Below are 13,831 nucleotides of genomic sequence, written 5' to 3'. Positions count from 1 at the left end.
ACAAGTGGCCCTTCTCTGGACCCTCTCCAGGTTATCCACATCTCTCTTGAAGTGCGGCGTCCAAAATTGCATGCAGTACTCCAACTGCGGTCTGACCAGCGCCTGATAGAGGGGAAGTATCACCTCCTTGGATCTGTTCGTCTCCCTAGGTGCAGCACTTTGCATTTCTCCTTGTTGAACTGCATTCTGTTGTTTTCTACCCATTTGTCCAACCTGTCCAGGTCTGCTTGTAGTTGTTCCCTGCCCTCCGGTGTGTCCACTTCTCCCCACATTTTTGTGTCATCCGCAAACTTGGACAGAGTACACTTCACTCCCTCGTCCAAGTCGCTGATGAAGACATTGAAGAGTATCGGTCCTAGGACCGAGATCTGCGGGACTCCACTGCCCACACCCTTCCAGGTCGATACTGACCCATCCACTACGACTCCCTGGGTGCAATCCTCTAGCCAATTTGCCACCCACCGGACTGTGTAGTCATCCAAGTCACAGCCTCTTAACTCATTCACCAGTATGGTGTGGGATACCGTATCGAAGGCCTTCCTGAAGTCTAAGTATATGACGTCAACCCCTACTCCTGCGTCCAGGCATTTTGTAACCTGGTCATAAAAAGAGACTAGATTAGTCAGGCATAATCTACCTGCTACGAACCCGTGCTGGTTTCCCCTCAGCATAATTTTTCCTGCTGGGCTCTCGCAAATGTGAGCCTTGATAATTTTTTCAAAGACTTTGCCAAGGATGCAGGTGAGACTGACTGGCCTATAGTTGCCTGGGTCCTCCTTGCTCCCCTTCTTGAAAATGGGGACCACATTGGCCCTTTTGCAGTCCTCTGGGACCTGGCCCGTGTGCCACGAGTGTTCAAATATTCCTGCCAGTGGCTGTGCAATGGCGTCAGCCAGTGCCTTCAGTACCCTCGGATGGAGCTCATCTGGGCCTGCTGACTTAAACGCATCCAGTTCCTCCAAGTGACTGTGCACCATCTCTGGGTCTACACATGGTAGTCTGGCACCCTGCTGCTGCCTCTCTACAATTCCAGTGAGAGACTTGTCTTGCCTCTCAGTCAGGAACACTGAGGCAAAGAACTCATTGAAGAGGTCAGCCTTGTCCCCCCTGTCTGTCACCAATTGCTTCTGCCCATTTAGTAGGGGTCCTATTCCACCCTGGGCCTTCCTTTTACTCCCTACATAACTGAAAAATGATTTCTTGTTATCCTTAACTTGGGATGCCATCCGCAGCTCAATGCTAGCTCCATGTTTCAGGGGGTAGGCCATGGTCAGCAGAATTAAGGGATTCCTCTGCGGGCTCCTGTTCAGGACTATCCAGCAGCCCCAAAACCTCCTCCATGGGGATCATCCATTTGATTGTTTCCAGGGGTGGGGTGTCAGGCACAGCTGGGGAGGCCCCTGGAGGCTGGGCCGGTCCTTCCCATCATGTGGTGGTCTTGAGAGGGGGAGATGAGTCCTCCACATCAGAGTGCTCCAGCTGTGCCTGGGCCTTCCTCTTGCCTTTACGCCCAGAGAGGACCTGCACCCATTCAGCCATGGGGTGGTCCACCGGTGGACAGGCTCCAGCAAGAGAAGGTAAGGGGGAGGGGCTCTGCTCCCTCTCTCCCCCCGGTTGCTGGTGCCCTCCCTGGGACTCCACCAAACTTGGTTGGGAGGGCAGGGTCCCTGGAGCTCATGGGGGTGGGGGGGGTCATGGTTGTGGCTCAGGTGTCAGGGGCACCCCTCTTTCCAGTGGGACCCACAGATACCCTCCCCCCCTGGCCCATGGGGCACTCGTGAGTGCCCTGGGGCATGGCATCGGAAGCACCACAGGTCCCCCAGTGTATAGAAAATCCTCACCAGGGCCCTCTCATAAGGAATTACCAGGTACCCCTCAGCCTCCAGCTGTGTTCTGGCTGCCAGCTGGATCATGACCTGGTGACAGAAAGAGCGCACGTGGCAGAGGCCAGGGTCTTGGCACCCCAGTGTAAGGGCCCCCACCAGGGAGATAACTTTCCCCAGGGTTTGGAGCTGGGGGAGCAGGGCCCAATTGGAGATATATGGAGGAATGGAGCTGAGGACCACCCTGGTCACCGGCTCTTCTAGAGGCTTGAGAGGGATGTACTTGCCCTTCACCATGAGCCCCCTCTCCACTGTCTTTTGTACAGCAGCCTCTGAGGCAAGGAAAAAGACCCCCTTGCCACAGAAGTGGAAGGCCACCATGAACTTGGGGGCCCTGACTACCTGAACCAGGGCCTATACTCAGATCTCAAAGTTTAGGTTCTCCCACTTGGGCAGTTGGCAATTCACCTTATGCCTGTGGGTGAGTGCTGGAAAGGGAGCCTTGCTGCCTGAGCTGGAAGGGCCAGCGATGGAGGGTCCAGGCCCCCTGACTTCAGGTCTCCCAGCAGTTGCCTGTGCATAGCTGTGGTTCCCCTCCTCCCCCAGGGTCCAGGGACAGACTGAGTGGGTGTGCTGGCTGCTGTAGTGCATCTGGTCCCCTCAGGCACTTGTAGTCTAGGCGTGGGGGCAGGGCCCTTGCCCTTCTCACTCCCAGTTGTGGAGGAGGCTGAAGAGGAGCCCTTCCCACTGCCCTTGCCTTTGGTCCCCAATGATGGGAGAGGGGGCCTGTCCAGGGGAGACCCCTTGGCCCTGTTGGCTCCCTACTGGAATCCTACCTGCCCCTGCAAAAGAGGTTGCAGGCTTTTTCACCCCCAAAGGAAGTTGTACTCTGCCTCTGGGGTGGAGGCTGCAGAGACATGCATCCCCTGGGGGGCTTGGCTGGGATCCACCCCCATAGCAGGGGCTGCAGGAAGCTTTGTGGGGGCATCTGCCCCCCAGAAGGTTCCTGTCTTGCCATGGTTTCACAGGAGGGCAGGGAAGACAAAGAAAAACAAAATATCCCATGGGACTGGTGAATCTAGTAGGGGCAGGCAGCTCCTCTGAGCCACAGCCCCAGAGGAAAAATACTGGGAGGCCTATGCTTTGAGAATGTGGGGAGGGTGGAAAAAAACACACACACACACACACACACACACAGGATGGGGAAACTCACTCTGGCTTATTCAGCTACACAACAAACACCAGGTCAGGGAGAGTGGAACACAGGACTTAACATACAAGGGCAAAAACTCACAAGGAAAGCTACTGAGGCAGATTAAAAAGATGGCCGGAGTTTTGGAGGGGCTTTGTTTGTGGAAGATCTGTCCAGAAGCCCCTTAGGCCTACAGCCAGGCACTCAGTAGCGGAGCAGTAGGCAGGAAGACAAATCAGGATCAGATGCAGTGAGGTAGCTGTGGGGGAGGGTAGGAGCAGTCAGTCAATTAGGAAGTAATCCAGTGCAGGTGTGATGTCAGATGGTGCAGTACAGAATCTCCCTCTCTCCTGAGACAGGGCAGCAGCAGCAACAGCAGTAGTGATGGTGGAACCCATCCAGTTCAGCCACTCAGGTTGTGCTTCTGGTGAAAGTGGAGGTGAAGGTGGGGGTAGCCTGCCAGGGCAGCTAGGGCAGGCAAGGTACCTTTGGGCTCCAGCAGTGATGGTGGGGAAGAGGCCCACAGACAGCTCAGGCTCCCACCCCAGACAGACCCCCGAACACAGCTTGGCAGCAGGCTAGGCAGCAGGCTGAAACAGGGGTGCAGAAGCTGGGGTACGGTGCTGGGGTGCAGTGCAGTGGGCCCCTCCCTGAGTGGGGCAGCTACGTGCAGCAGAGGACCCCGCCTTGGAGCAGGGCAGCAACAGCAGCAGCAGCATCCCAAGGCAGGAAGGGGTGCGGCCAACTTACTCCAAAAGCTCTGAGACCAAGCCAGCAGCTAACAGTAGCCAGAGGTAGCAAAGGTCCTAGCCATCTTCTCCCCAGAAGCTCCTGAGGCCAAGCTTGCAGCAACAGCAGCAGCTGCCTGGGACAGGAAGGGGCATGACCAACTTCCTCCCAGAGGCTCCTCCTCCAGAAGGTTCTGAGAGCAAGTAGCCCTAAGCTACTTGCCAGGGCAGCTTTTTGTACCCCAGGCTCTAGCTCCCTCTGGCTGCAGATCTGGGAAGAGCCAGCTAAGGTTGTTTTGCCCCAAGTGGCACAATTTTCTCCACAACAAAGTGCATGTCCAAGCACGTGCACTGAGGCAAAAAGCCATGGCTCAAATTTGCACCACTTCTATTTGAGATGCTGTAAGCACTCGTGCTTGCATGTGTTGACAAGCCCTAGAAGGTTGTGTGTCTTTATTTCTTCAAATCATAGATCAATAATGTTGAAAACGACCTCATAGCATTACAAATACAAACTGGTATTTTTCTTTGTAGCTTGTTGTTCAGAGTTGAACATGACAAATTAAAGAAATCACCTAATAAAAGCTTATTTAAAAGTATTAAAGTAGAGAATACATATTAGAATTAGATATTTAGCATAAAATACATTTTAGGGGTTGTGCAATTATTCCAGAGGCAAGTATTATAAATAGAGGATATTCAGTTTCAGGTTAAATTTAAAATCGCTTCAAAATTTCAAATATATGGAAAGCCTTCTAGATACGGTCATCTTTAGCATATAGTAACCATGGTTGGGTGTGGAGGGGGAAGGGAGGTACATTTCTTTAAATAGCAATTTAATGTATTTTGGCACAACATCTTCAAAATGTCTTAATTACAAATACATTATAAATGTAGATTATCACTTTAAAATCACTACAAAATTATGGTTCTTGGATGCCTTCACTGTAATCCCCATAATTTTGGGAATTTGGATGTCTGGATTTATTTTATGCTTAACCTTAACCATCTGTTTCCTTGCCATAATTATAGTATTATTGGATTGCATTATGTCCTCCATTATTATTTGATACACTGAACTTTAAATTCATATTACTGTAGATTTTGTGTGAGAATTAGTTTTTTTTTTCCTTTTTTTTTCCTTTTTTTTTTCTTTTTCCTTTTTGATTATTTAAATTATTTTTCTTCTTTGATCTAGGTATATTTAGAGCACTTTATTTCCACCATAATTTATACCATCTACCTATCATGTTTGTTTTATTAATTCATCCTTAGAAATTATTATTTTTTTGGTTACTTTTATGTAGGTCTTCAATATAACTTTCATAGTAGTACTATTTTCTTTTAGTTTTTGTTTTTTGTTTTAAGTAATTGGGAGGGAGGGGGATTAAAAGAACTCCTACAAATGTGGGCTTGTTTACATATTCCAATAACTCATTGCAATGGCCTGTATTATTTATTCTTAAATCATTTATTAATTTACTCATATTTAAATTACTGTGCATATTCATTTAGATAAATTGAATAAATATTTCACTGGCATGAATTTATATTAGAACTCAGCTGTATATAGGAAAAATGCTAATTTTTTTTTTAAATAACATTTACATTCCCATTCTTACCATTGCTTATAATATTTATATTTTATGTTAAGCTATGTCTCAACATTTTGTTTTATTTTCAGCTGAATGTGGAGCCTCCACGACAAATAACGAAGGAATATTGCTGTCTCCCAATTATCCACTCAACTATGAAAACAACCATGAATGCATTTATAGTATTCAGGTACAAGCAGGGAAAGGAATCAATATTTCAGCCCGAACATTTCACTTAGCACAAGGAGATGTTCTTAAGGTAGGTTGTCATTTTTAACATGAATATATTATTTTCAAAAACAATGCTTTCATACCATCATATCATTTATCTGTGTGTAGCAGAAGAGTTGCAGGTGAGTTTATATTAAAACTATTAAGTACTACCACTGTAGATAAATATTCTATTTAAACCAGTCCCAAATCAACTAACAAAATAAGAATCAGGCAGCCTTTTGTCTTATCTACAATCCCCCATTGCTTTGCATGACTATTTTCTGATCATGTATCCATAGAAACGTTTCAAGATTATAAGCATGCTGTGTTGCTTGAAATTTGCATATGAGATTCCTGCTTCCCAGGTTGCACATTGATCTTTTAGCAGGCAGGCCTGCTTCTTATAATTTATGTCTTTCTTCCAGTTTTTCAAAAGTTGTGTTCTGGTTTAGGAAGTGATTCTTTTTTCCTGCCAAATTATATCCAGAAGCTAAGTGTATATTGTTTTTAATTTTCAAACAAGCAGCGTACTTATAGTGGTTCTGAATTTATGTGGAATGTATCATCTTCCACAAAAAGCCAGGCACTATCAAATCCAATTGAAGTCAATTCTCAGTTAAGTCATAGAATTATAGCTGGCTGTTTGCACTTTTAAGGATAAGGTCCAATATTAACATTTAAATTATACATTTGATGCAAGATAGCACCTCCAGAGAGTTAGTTTTTAATTACATTTTATTTATATAGATTTATTAATAGAGTCGCAAAACCTGCACTTTCCATCTGAACATAATGCTTGACAATTACATACCAGTAATTAATTTTAAATAATGTATGATATGTTAGCTAACTACAACGTACCCTTTGAGGCTCCTGTAAATGTGTTGTACAAAGAGTTCATTTACCTCTGAACTATCACAGCTTTGTTCTAAAGAAACTGGTGAAACAGCTGAATTATACTGTACCAAACAATTCTGGCAGAGGAGGTGTGTATCTGCCCCAGAACACCTGCAAGATTTCTCAGGGGTGGAATGTTCATAAAAAGACGGATGTCTTTTCTAACACTGAGAAAATGTTAATGTGATTATAAAAAGACTTATGTCTTGTAAAACACTGCAAAAATGTAAATGAGAAAAGTTCTTTCTGAATCATTTTGTTATGCCCAAGTGAGACCACTTACCCACTTTTGAGTCCCCTCCTATAGGTACGTGTAGATGTTAGCAAAATGGTTTTTATGGGTTGTAATGAAAAAGAAAAAGGGTCACCTTGCCTCTTTTCAAAGGGGAAGGGGAAAACTCTTCCTTAGGACTGCCTAAAGAAGCAGTCTTATTTGGTCTACCTCTCCCTGACAGGACCTTCTTGCAGCCAGCCCTGGTGTGGCTTCCCAAGGGGTAAGACCCTGGCTTTGAGACCCAAGCTTCTCTCAGTCCCTGGCTTCCCTAGTGATCCAGAGCACCCCGACCTTTGGGAGCTCCTTTTCTGGCCAGCCCTTGGGAAGGAGGGAGAGTGTTTTCTTCTTTAAAGAAGGGGGTTATCGAAGTGCCAATTGTCTCCAAAAGCATAGTAGGCGCTGCTTCAGAACAGCCAGCCTTTCTTCTCCCATTCCAGTTCCCTCTTGCCTCCCCCAGATTTTACTCTGTCTGCTCTGGAACTTTTTCTTGATTCACCCTGGGGCTCTCTCTCTCCATAGCTCTCTCAGAGCTTCATTCATTCTCCTCAGGCTTAGTCAGCCACACTTGCAACAAAACTATAGTCTTAACCTGGGAACAACAGTCACCCAATTTTCTTGGGGAATCTAATCAGGGGACAGTTTCTGTGGCCTGCTCTCAGGTCTAAACTACAATCTTCCCCTGGAGTGAAAGGGCATCTACTGGGGGAGCTATTTATAAAGTCTACCCACACTGAGCCCCGCAAGATGCTCCCCATCAAAACTGCAGGCTGGTGAGAATCCAACTCATCTAGCCTCCTTTATCACAAGGGTATGCAAACATTTCTGTAAGACCAGATCTACTTTTAAATGCGTTTTTTTAAGCTGTGTGTTCAGAGATCGGGTCCTACTTGGGTAGAAGTTAGCTTAAGCTGAAAGCTGCACTGGGACTGCAATCTAAGTATATCATGGTGGGGGGAAAAGTTGGTTGGATTGGGTGAGGTAGTGGGTCCATGGGGGGTTAGTGAGACAAGGTGTGGCAGCACTGTGGGGGTGGGAGCTCAGTGGAGGCGAGGAGGTTGGTGGGCCAGGTCTGCAAGGACGGTCTTGTCCATCTGTGGATATGGGAGTTGCGGAGCTAAAAATAGCCCTGGGGTGTATAGGAAATGTGCAGGGCTGGGGTTGGGCTTGGGGCTGGGCTTACCCAGCTCTGGGGCTGAGCTTCAAACATGTACAGACTTTCATTAGATCAGGGTAAACGGTTACCAATTTAACTCTTTTCACCTCCTCAGGTGAAGTAAGTTAGACCAGCCCAGCCATTTTTTGCCCAGTCAAACCTTCCAAATGTCTGTACAGATCAGCACTTAGAACTGACACTACTGAATGAAAGGTCCATCTGACTACAATAGCAAAAATTAAAGTCATTCTTGTTTGAGTTGGATAATAATATAATAAAGCAAAAAGGAAAATAAAAAGCAGTTCTTAGTCAATTAACAAGTTGAAAAACAATTCCTCAACCGTTACTTTTTAGCTTATTCAAAAATAGTTTCATTTTTGCATTAGGACAAATTATTTAGCTATTTTATTAACTATTACTTTCATTTATGTAGGACTACTGGGTATAAAATGGACAAATTTGAGACTTTAATAAATTAGCTAACTTACCTACATGAAGATTTTTTACTTCTTTATTTTACAGTATGACAATTGCAATGCAATTTGGAGGTAAACAACCTCCAAATTAAAAAAAAGCCCAAAAACTCAAGTGGCAGAATTGCAAAGTCCTATATAAGGTCTAAATACAAGGTCTAAGTCTTATACAAGGTCTAAAGAGTAGAAATCCTCTCCCCATGTCAGTAGTCTAGTAAAGAAGAGCCTAGTTATATAGACATAAGGAAGACAGCACTTGGGAGTGGGAGAAATGAGGGAGAGCTTATCCCAGGAAAAGTGTAGCCAGTCTATTCCTCATGTCCCAAATGCATACAGGAGTGTGTCAGCATGAGGAGCTTCTCTACCACTTATAGGTCAGGAAGGTTACCTTTTCCTCCTTTGTTCATATTTTTAAAACAATGAGACATGGTAGTTTCTCTAAAAGATAGTTGTGTCTCTATCTGTATCTTCCTCAGAAGAACCTGTTTTGATGCAGCTGTCTCCCTTGCAGCCATGATTCAGGCCTGAGGTTCAGCTTTTGCTGCCAGGTTTATTTTTGTTTTGTAATGAATACATGTAAAATTCATAAGCAGTCCTGCCATTGATGGCTAAAACCTAGGACTCCCCTCCTGTTGTGTGGGATGATAAAGGTGTGGAGCATTGGGAGCATGCCCCAGATATAGTGAGTAACTTGTGGGGAAAGCGCTTTCATCCCATGCTTATATGAAGCAACTGCTTCCTATGTGGAGTTTCTTATTCTGGTCTCAATAATGGGCTATGCCTAAATTTTAACTTGTAAACAAGTTTAAACATAGACAATAGTGCCAACATTTTTGTGGTAGTTTTAAACATCTTTCTTCCTGGAAGCTTAAACTTGTGTTTATTTGAAATTGATTTTAATGCTCTACTGATTTCAGTAATGTCACTGAAAAAGGAAAATAGGAACAACTTCAAAGAAAGTTACTTAAGATGGGACACGAAGCATAATAACTATTCTATCTTTCCATGTAATTCCAGAATGCAGGACCATGTAATTCCAAAATAAAAATATCTTTTTCTAGTGAACTTAAGCCAAATTGATTACTCCAAATATGAGTGCCATGAACTGTCCTGCAATAACTATTGCTGTTAATATACCTATGTAAACAAGACATAAGAAATAGCCTTTAGGAGACATAATTTCTCCAGAATGTCTCCCTCTTTCTGCCTGTTGTCTCTAATCCCTTTTCTTGATTTGAGTCCTTCTGGACATGCCATATATTTCATCTGTTTCTTTAGGGTATGTCTACATTAGAGGTTTGCCCTATATTGTGTCCTATGTTAGCCTTAGAAGTCCAAATATTCTGCAATGCTGATTTGTTCATGACTAGATATGGAGGTCCCTGGTGAACCCAACTACTTTGACTATCCTTCTATTAGGATGCTTTGACATAGTTGAAAGTCATTCCACAATAGTAGATTTAAAGGAAAGCCAGCACTCTGGACTTTTCATTTTGTTTTTCATAATCTGGCAATTGCTGGATTACAAATCAAAATCAAATCTAGTGCTATAACTATCTGCTGAGGCAGAAAAACAATTGGAAAGGGTATACCACAACATAAATCTTCAGTCCAGGCTGGGGAGGAGCTACCATTTATCAAGACTGATTTGGTACAGAATGTGGGCTTCAGAACTTTTACTTTACATTTCTTTCCTTTAATGTGTGATTTACACAGTAATTGACTGTGATTGATATGACTCTGGCTAATTATATTTGTGTATTTTCCATTAGGAATACAACAAATATATAACATAGTAAGCATAATTTCATATAAGTGTATTTTGCTTGTGGCACTGTCAAATCTTGATTGAATGCTAATGAAGGTTGCATGGGGGCATATAGATGAGGCTAGATCCCTATAGTTATTGCACGTCATTTCATTTAAATCAATCTTTAGTGACTATAAAGCAGTTGTTTCCTTTTTTTTAATTGTGCCGATGACTGAGTTTGTGCACTGTAATGATTCCAGAATTCTAAATTTGAGAGTGACTTGTTGAGGTGGCAGACATAGAGGAAAAGTAGACATGAACAGTTTCCAAATTATTAGATATTCTTATTCCCTGATTCCTTCTTTTAAAAAAAACAAAAGAAAACAAAAACAACAGACTCCCTGGCTTCCCACAAGGCATTCATGTTTGCATGAAAAGTATTAAAATATTTATCCTGAAAAAGGAGGGTTTTTATTGATTTAAATAAAAATATAATGCTAACTATTAATACAACATAATTCAAAATAAACACACTGTTATTATTAAGAAGGGGTAAGATGTTTCATTGTATAAATTCAGGTAGTATAAGATGCAGAGAAAGAAGCAAAACTGAGTAGGAAGGAGCCAGAGACTCAAAAGAAGGATGACAACCAGAGCTGTGTAGAGAATGGAAGTTCTGTTACATGAAAGATTGGAACTTTGTTTTCATTCCAGTAAGAAATGAAACTTAGATATGTTGAACATCAGATAAAGAAAAGTCTGGAAATAAAATTTGTTTGAATTGGTAAAAATAAGACTGAAAGATGACCCTGGAAGTGTGTTTTCAGGTGAGCACACATGTGCCTCTTGCGGTGTCTAAAAGCAGCATGAGATGCTGCTAGAGGCATGCTGAGAACCAAAAAATGTTCCCTGTGCCACATATTTGTGGCATGAGCTCAAAATTTGATATGTGGAAATCCAGGTATCAAAAAAAAAAAAAAAGCATGGAGAAAAAGTGGAGCAAGGCACGGTCCCATACCATGCCCTGAGTCAAACAGACTTGGCTCCTCCAGAGACGCTCTGGCATCCAGCCAGAGCATCTCTATTGTGCGCCTGGTGCCCTAGCATCTCTATTGTGCTCCTGGTGCCCTAGCATGCTCCCTCCATGTGTGGGGCGGGGTGGGGGGCAAGCAGGTGTGACCCAGTCACTGTCCCTGGTAAGTAGACACTGGGGGGTGTGGGGGGGATTGTAGTGGGGGCTGTGGGGGTAGGAAGGTTGTGTGGAGGTGGGATTGTGAGGTGGGCTGGTTGGGGGGTGTGGGTCCCCTGCAGGGCTCACAACCCTCCCCCTCAATGCTGCAGCAGCAGCAGCTGTGGGTGCTCAGGGCCTGCTGCTGCCAGAGCTCCCCCATGGCATGGCAAGGCTCCGGTTGCCTCAGACCCAGCACTGCCTGTGCTGCTTGTCACGGGCTCAGCATGGGGCCATTCACCTTCAGGTAGAACCAAGCCACTCAGGCTGTCACTGGGGGCCCAGCATCGCTTGCAGGGTCCATGTGACGTTCTCGATTGGGTCCTGCCTCCACAGAGCTTGTCCAGGACATGTGGAGGCAGGACCCCACCTGGCACATCGTGCGGTCCCTGAGAGCAGTGCCAGGCCCCCAGGTGACAGCCTGAGTGACCTGGTACTGTCCAAAGGCACATGGCTCTGTGCCATGCCAGGTTGAGCCTGTGGCAAGTGGCACAGGCAGTGCCGGGTCTGAGGCAGCTGGGGCTGTGTCATGCCATGGGGGGCTCTGGCAGCAGTGAATCCTGAGCGCCCATGGCCACTGTTGATGCAGGGGGTGGGCTGTGGCCCCTGTGGGGAGAAGGTTTGGCCCCTTTTGGCGGGGGGGGGGCAGTCTGTGAGCTGTGCAAGGAGGCTGTGCCCTGAGGGGGACAGGTGATCCCCCTCTCCTGAACAGCTTGTCCTACGCAGCTCCCCCATCCCCACCCACAGTCTACCTACAATCCATCTACAAACCCCACACCTCCACCCTCCAACCCCTCCCCCCACATCCCCTCCCACAAGCCTCATACCCCCAACCCTTACCCCTACAAACCCTACACCCACCCAGAAACCCACCAACCCTCCCCATAAACCCTACCCCCACCCCAACACCCCTTCCCCCCTCAAACCCCATATCCACACCACAAATCTCACACCCTGCATGTCCAGCCAGCTACATGAAATGGGACAGGACCTGCTGGTGGGAGCTGCAGCTTTAAGGGCAACAGCTACAATGCACGCCCTGTGCCCCCCCCCCCTTGGGTGTGAGCCAAGTGTGGGGGGGGGGGGCGGCTCCTGGTCCCAAGAGCCACTTGGGGAGTGTGATGGACTGTGAGGAGGGGTGAAGGTGGCATCAAGGCTGTGTAAGAGAGAAAGAGGGAGGTTGGGGTGGGGGAGGTGCTTCAGGTAGGAGATGCTGCCAAAGGCAGACGTAGAGCCCTCCTGCCTCCCTAGAGCAATCTGTGCAGGGGAAGGCCAGCCTAGGAGTAAAGGGTCCAGTTCAGTCCCTGATCTCCAGTTGAGGGCTTCCCAGGATGGGGCAGGGAGCAGGACAGCAAGGGTTGGCACTGCTCAGAACCACGAGGCAGTGGGTGGGACAGCTGCAGCTGGACTCATGTCCTGGTGCTGGGACAGAGCCGTGCCTGGGAATGAGTTAGTGGGAACAGGCAGTGGCTATGAGTCAGGAGTGAGGGAACTGGGGGGTAGGGGCTGTGGGTTGAGAGTGAGGGGCAAGAGCAGGGACAGGGCACTGGCATATCAGTGTTGCTTAGTACCACACAATCTGGTGAGCGAAGAGGGTAGGGGCTGATCTGATTTTTTCTATGACAGAAAACCCAAAAGTAAATGCCAAAGTGCATACATATTTAGAATCTGTGTTGTTATGACAATATACACACTGGTAGGCTTCCAAATTGCTTTAAACATGTAAATATATCAATAAAACATCGCCCAACTGAACTCTGTCTATAAGTGGTCTTTATTTTATTAGCGAAAGAACACTACTTTGGGTATTTTAATGAGAGAATTTGGGTTTCTTATCAGAGAATTGCAATTTTTAAACAGGGAACACCAGGATCTCTGTTGGTGAGACAAGTGGTGAGACCCGGGCAGAGGAGCCTGTCCAGGGCCATCACTGGGGTCCCAGCTGCAGGGCAGATGAGGTTCATAGTTTCATAGTAGCTAGGGTCAGGAGGAACCTGAACAGATCACCTAGCCTGACCCCCTGCCACAGGCTGGAATGAATGCTGGGGTCACAGGACCCCGGACAGGTGATCATCCAACCTCCTCTTGAATTTGCCCAAGGTAGGGGCAAGGACCACTTCCCTGGGAAGTTGGCTCCAGATTTTGGCCACCCTAACTGTAAAATATTGCCTTCTGATCTCTAACCTAAACCTATTCTCCATCAGCTTATTATCATTGTTCCTTGTCAGCCCGGGTGGTGCTGGGGAGAAAAGGGATCTGCTTATTTGCTGTTGATCCCCCCCTGATGAGCTTGTAGGCAGTCACCAGGTCCCCCCTCAGCCTCCTCTTGCTGAGACTGAACAGGTTCAGGTCCTTCAGTCTCTTCTCATAAGGCCTGTCTTGCTGCTTTCTCACCAAGCGAGTGGCCCTCCCCTGAACCCTCTCTAGGTTGGCCACATCCCTTTTGAAGTGCGGTGCCCAGTACTCCAACTGTGGCCTGACCAAAGTCGCATAGAGGAGCGGGGG

At 46.2% G+C, this 13,831-nt stretch overlaps 1 protein-coding gene across 3 annotated transcripts in view; it reads left to right on the top strand.

Moving 5' to 3' along the window:
• The window catches only part of CSMD3 (CUB and Sushi multiple domains 3), a 1,313,655-nt gene that overhangs the window by 891,759 nt on the left and 408,065 nt on the right, over positions 1–13,831 (top strand). For all 3 annotated transcript variants that reach the window (XM_025197227.1, XM_006018073.3, XM_006018072.3), the window contains one exon: positions 5,428–5,597. In XM_025197227.1, the coding sequence (XP_025053012.1) occupies positions 5,428–5,597 (170 nt within the window). The remainder of the gene's footprint in view (positions 1–5,427; positions 5,598–13,831) is intronic.

This window comes from Alligator sinensis, unplaced genomic scaffold, assembly GCF_000455745.1.
Source record: "Alligator sinensis unplaced genomic scaffold, ASM45574v1 scaffold112_1, whole genome shotgun sequence".
In the NCBI taxonomy this organism is placed as follows: domain Eukaryota; kingdom Metazoa; phylum Chordata; order Crocodylia; family Alligatoridae; genus Alligator; species Alligator sinensis.
This window is presented reverse-complemented; position numbering and strand designations above follow the sequence as displayed.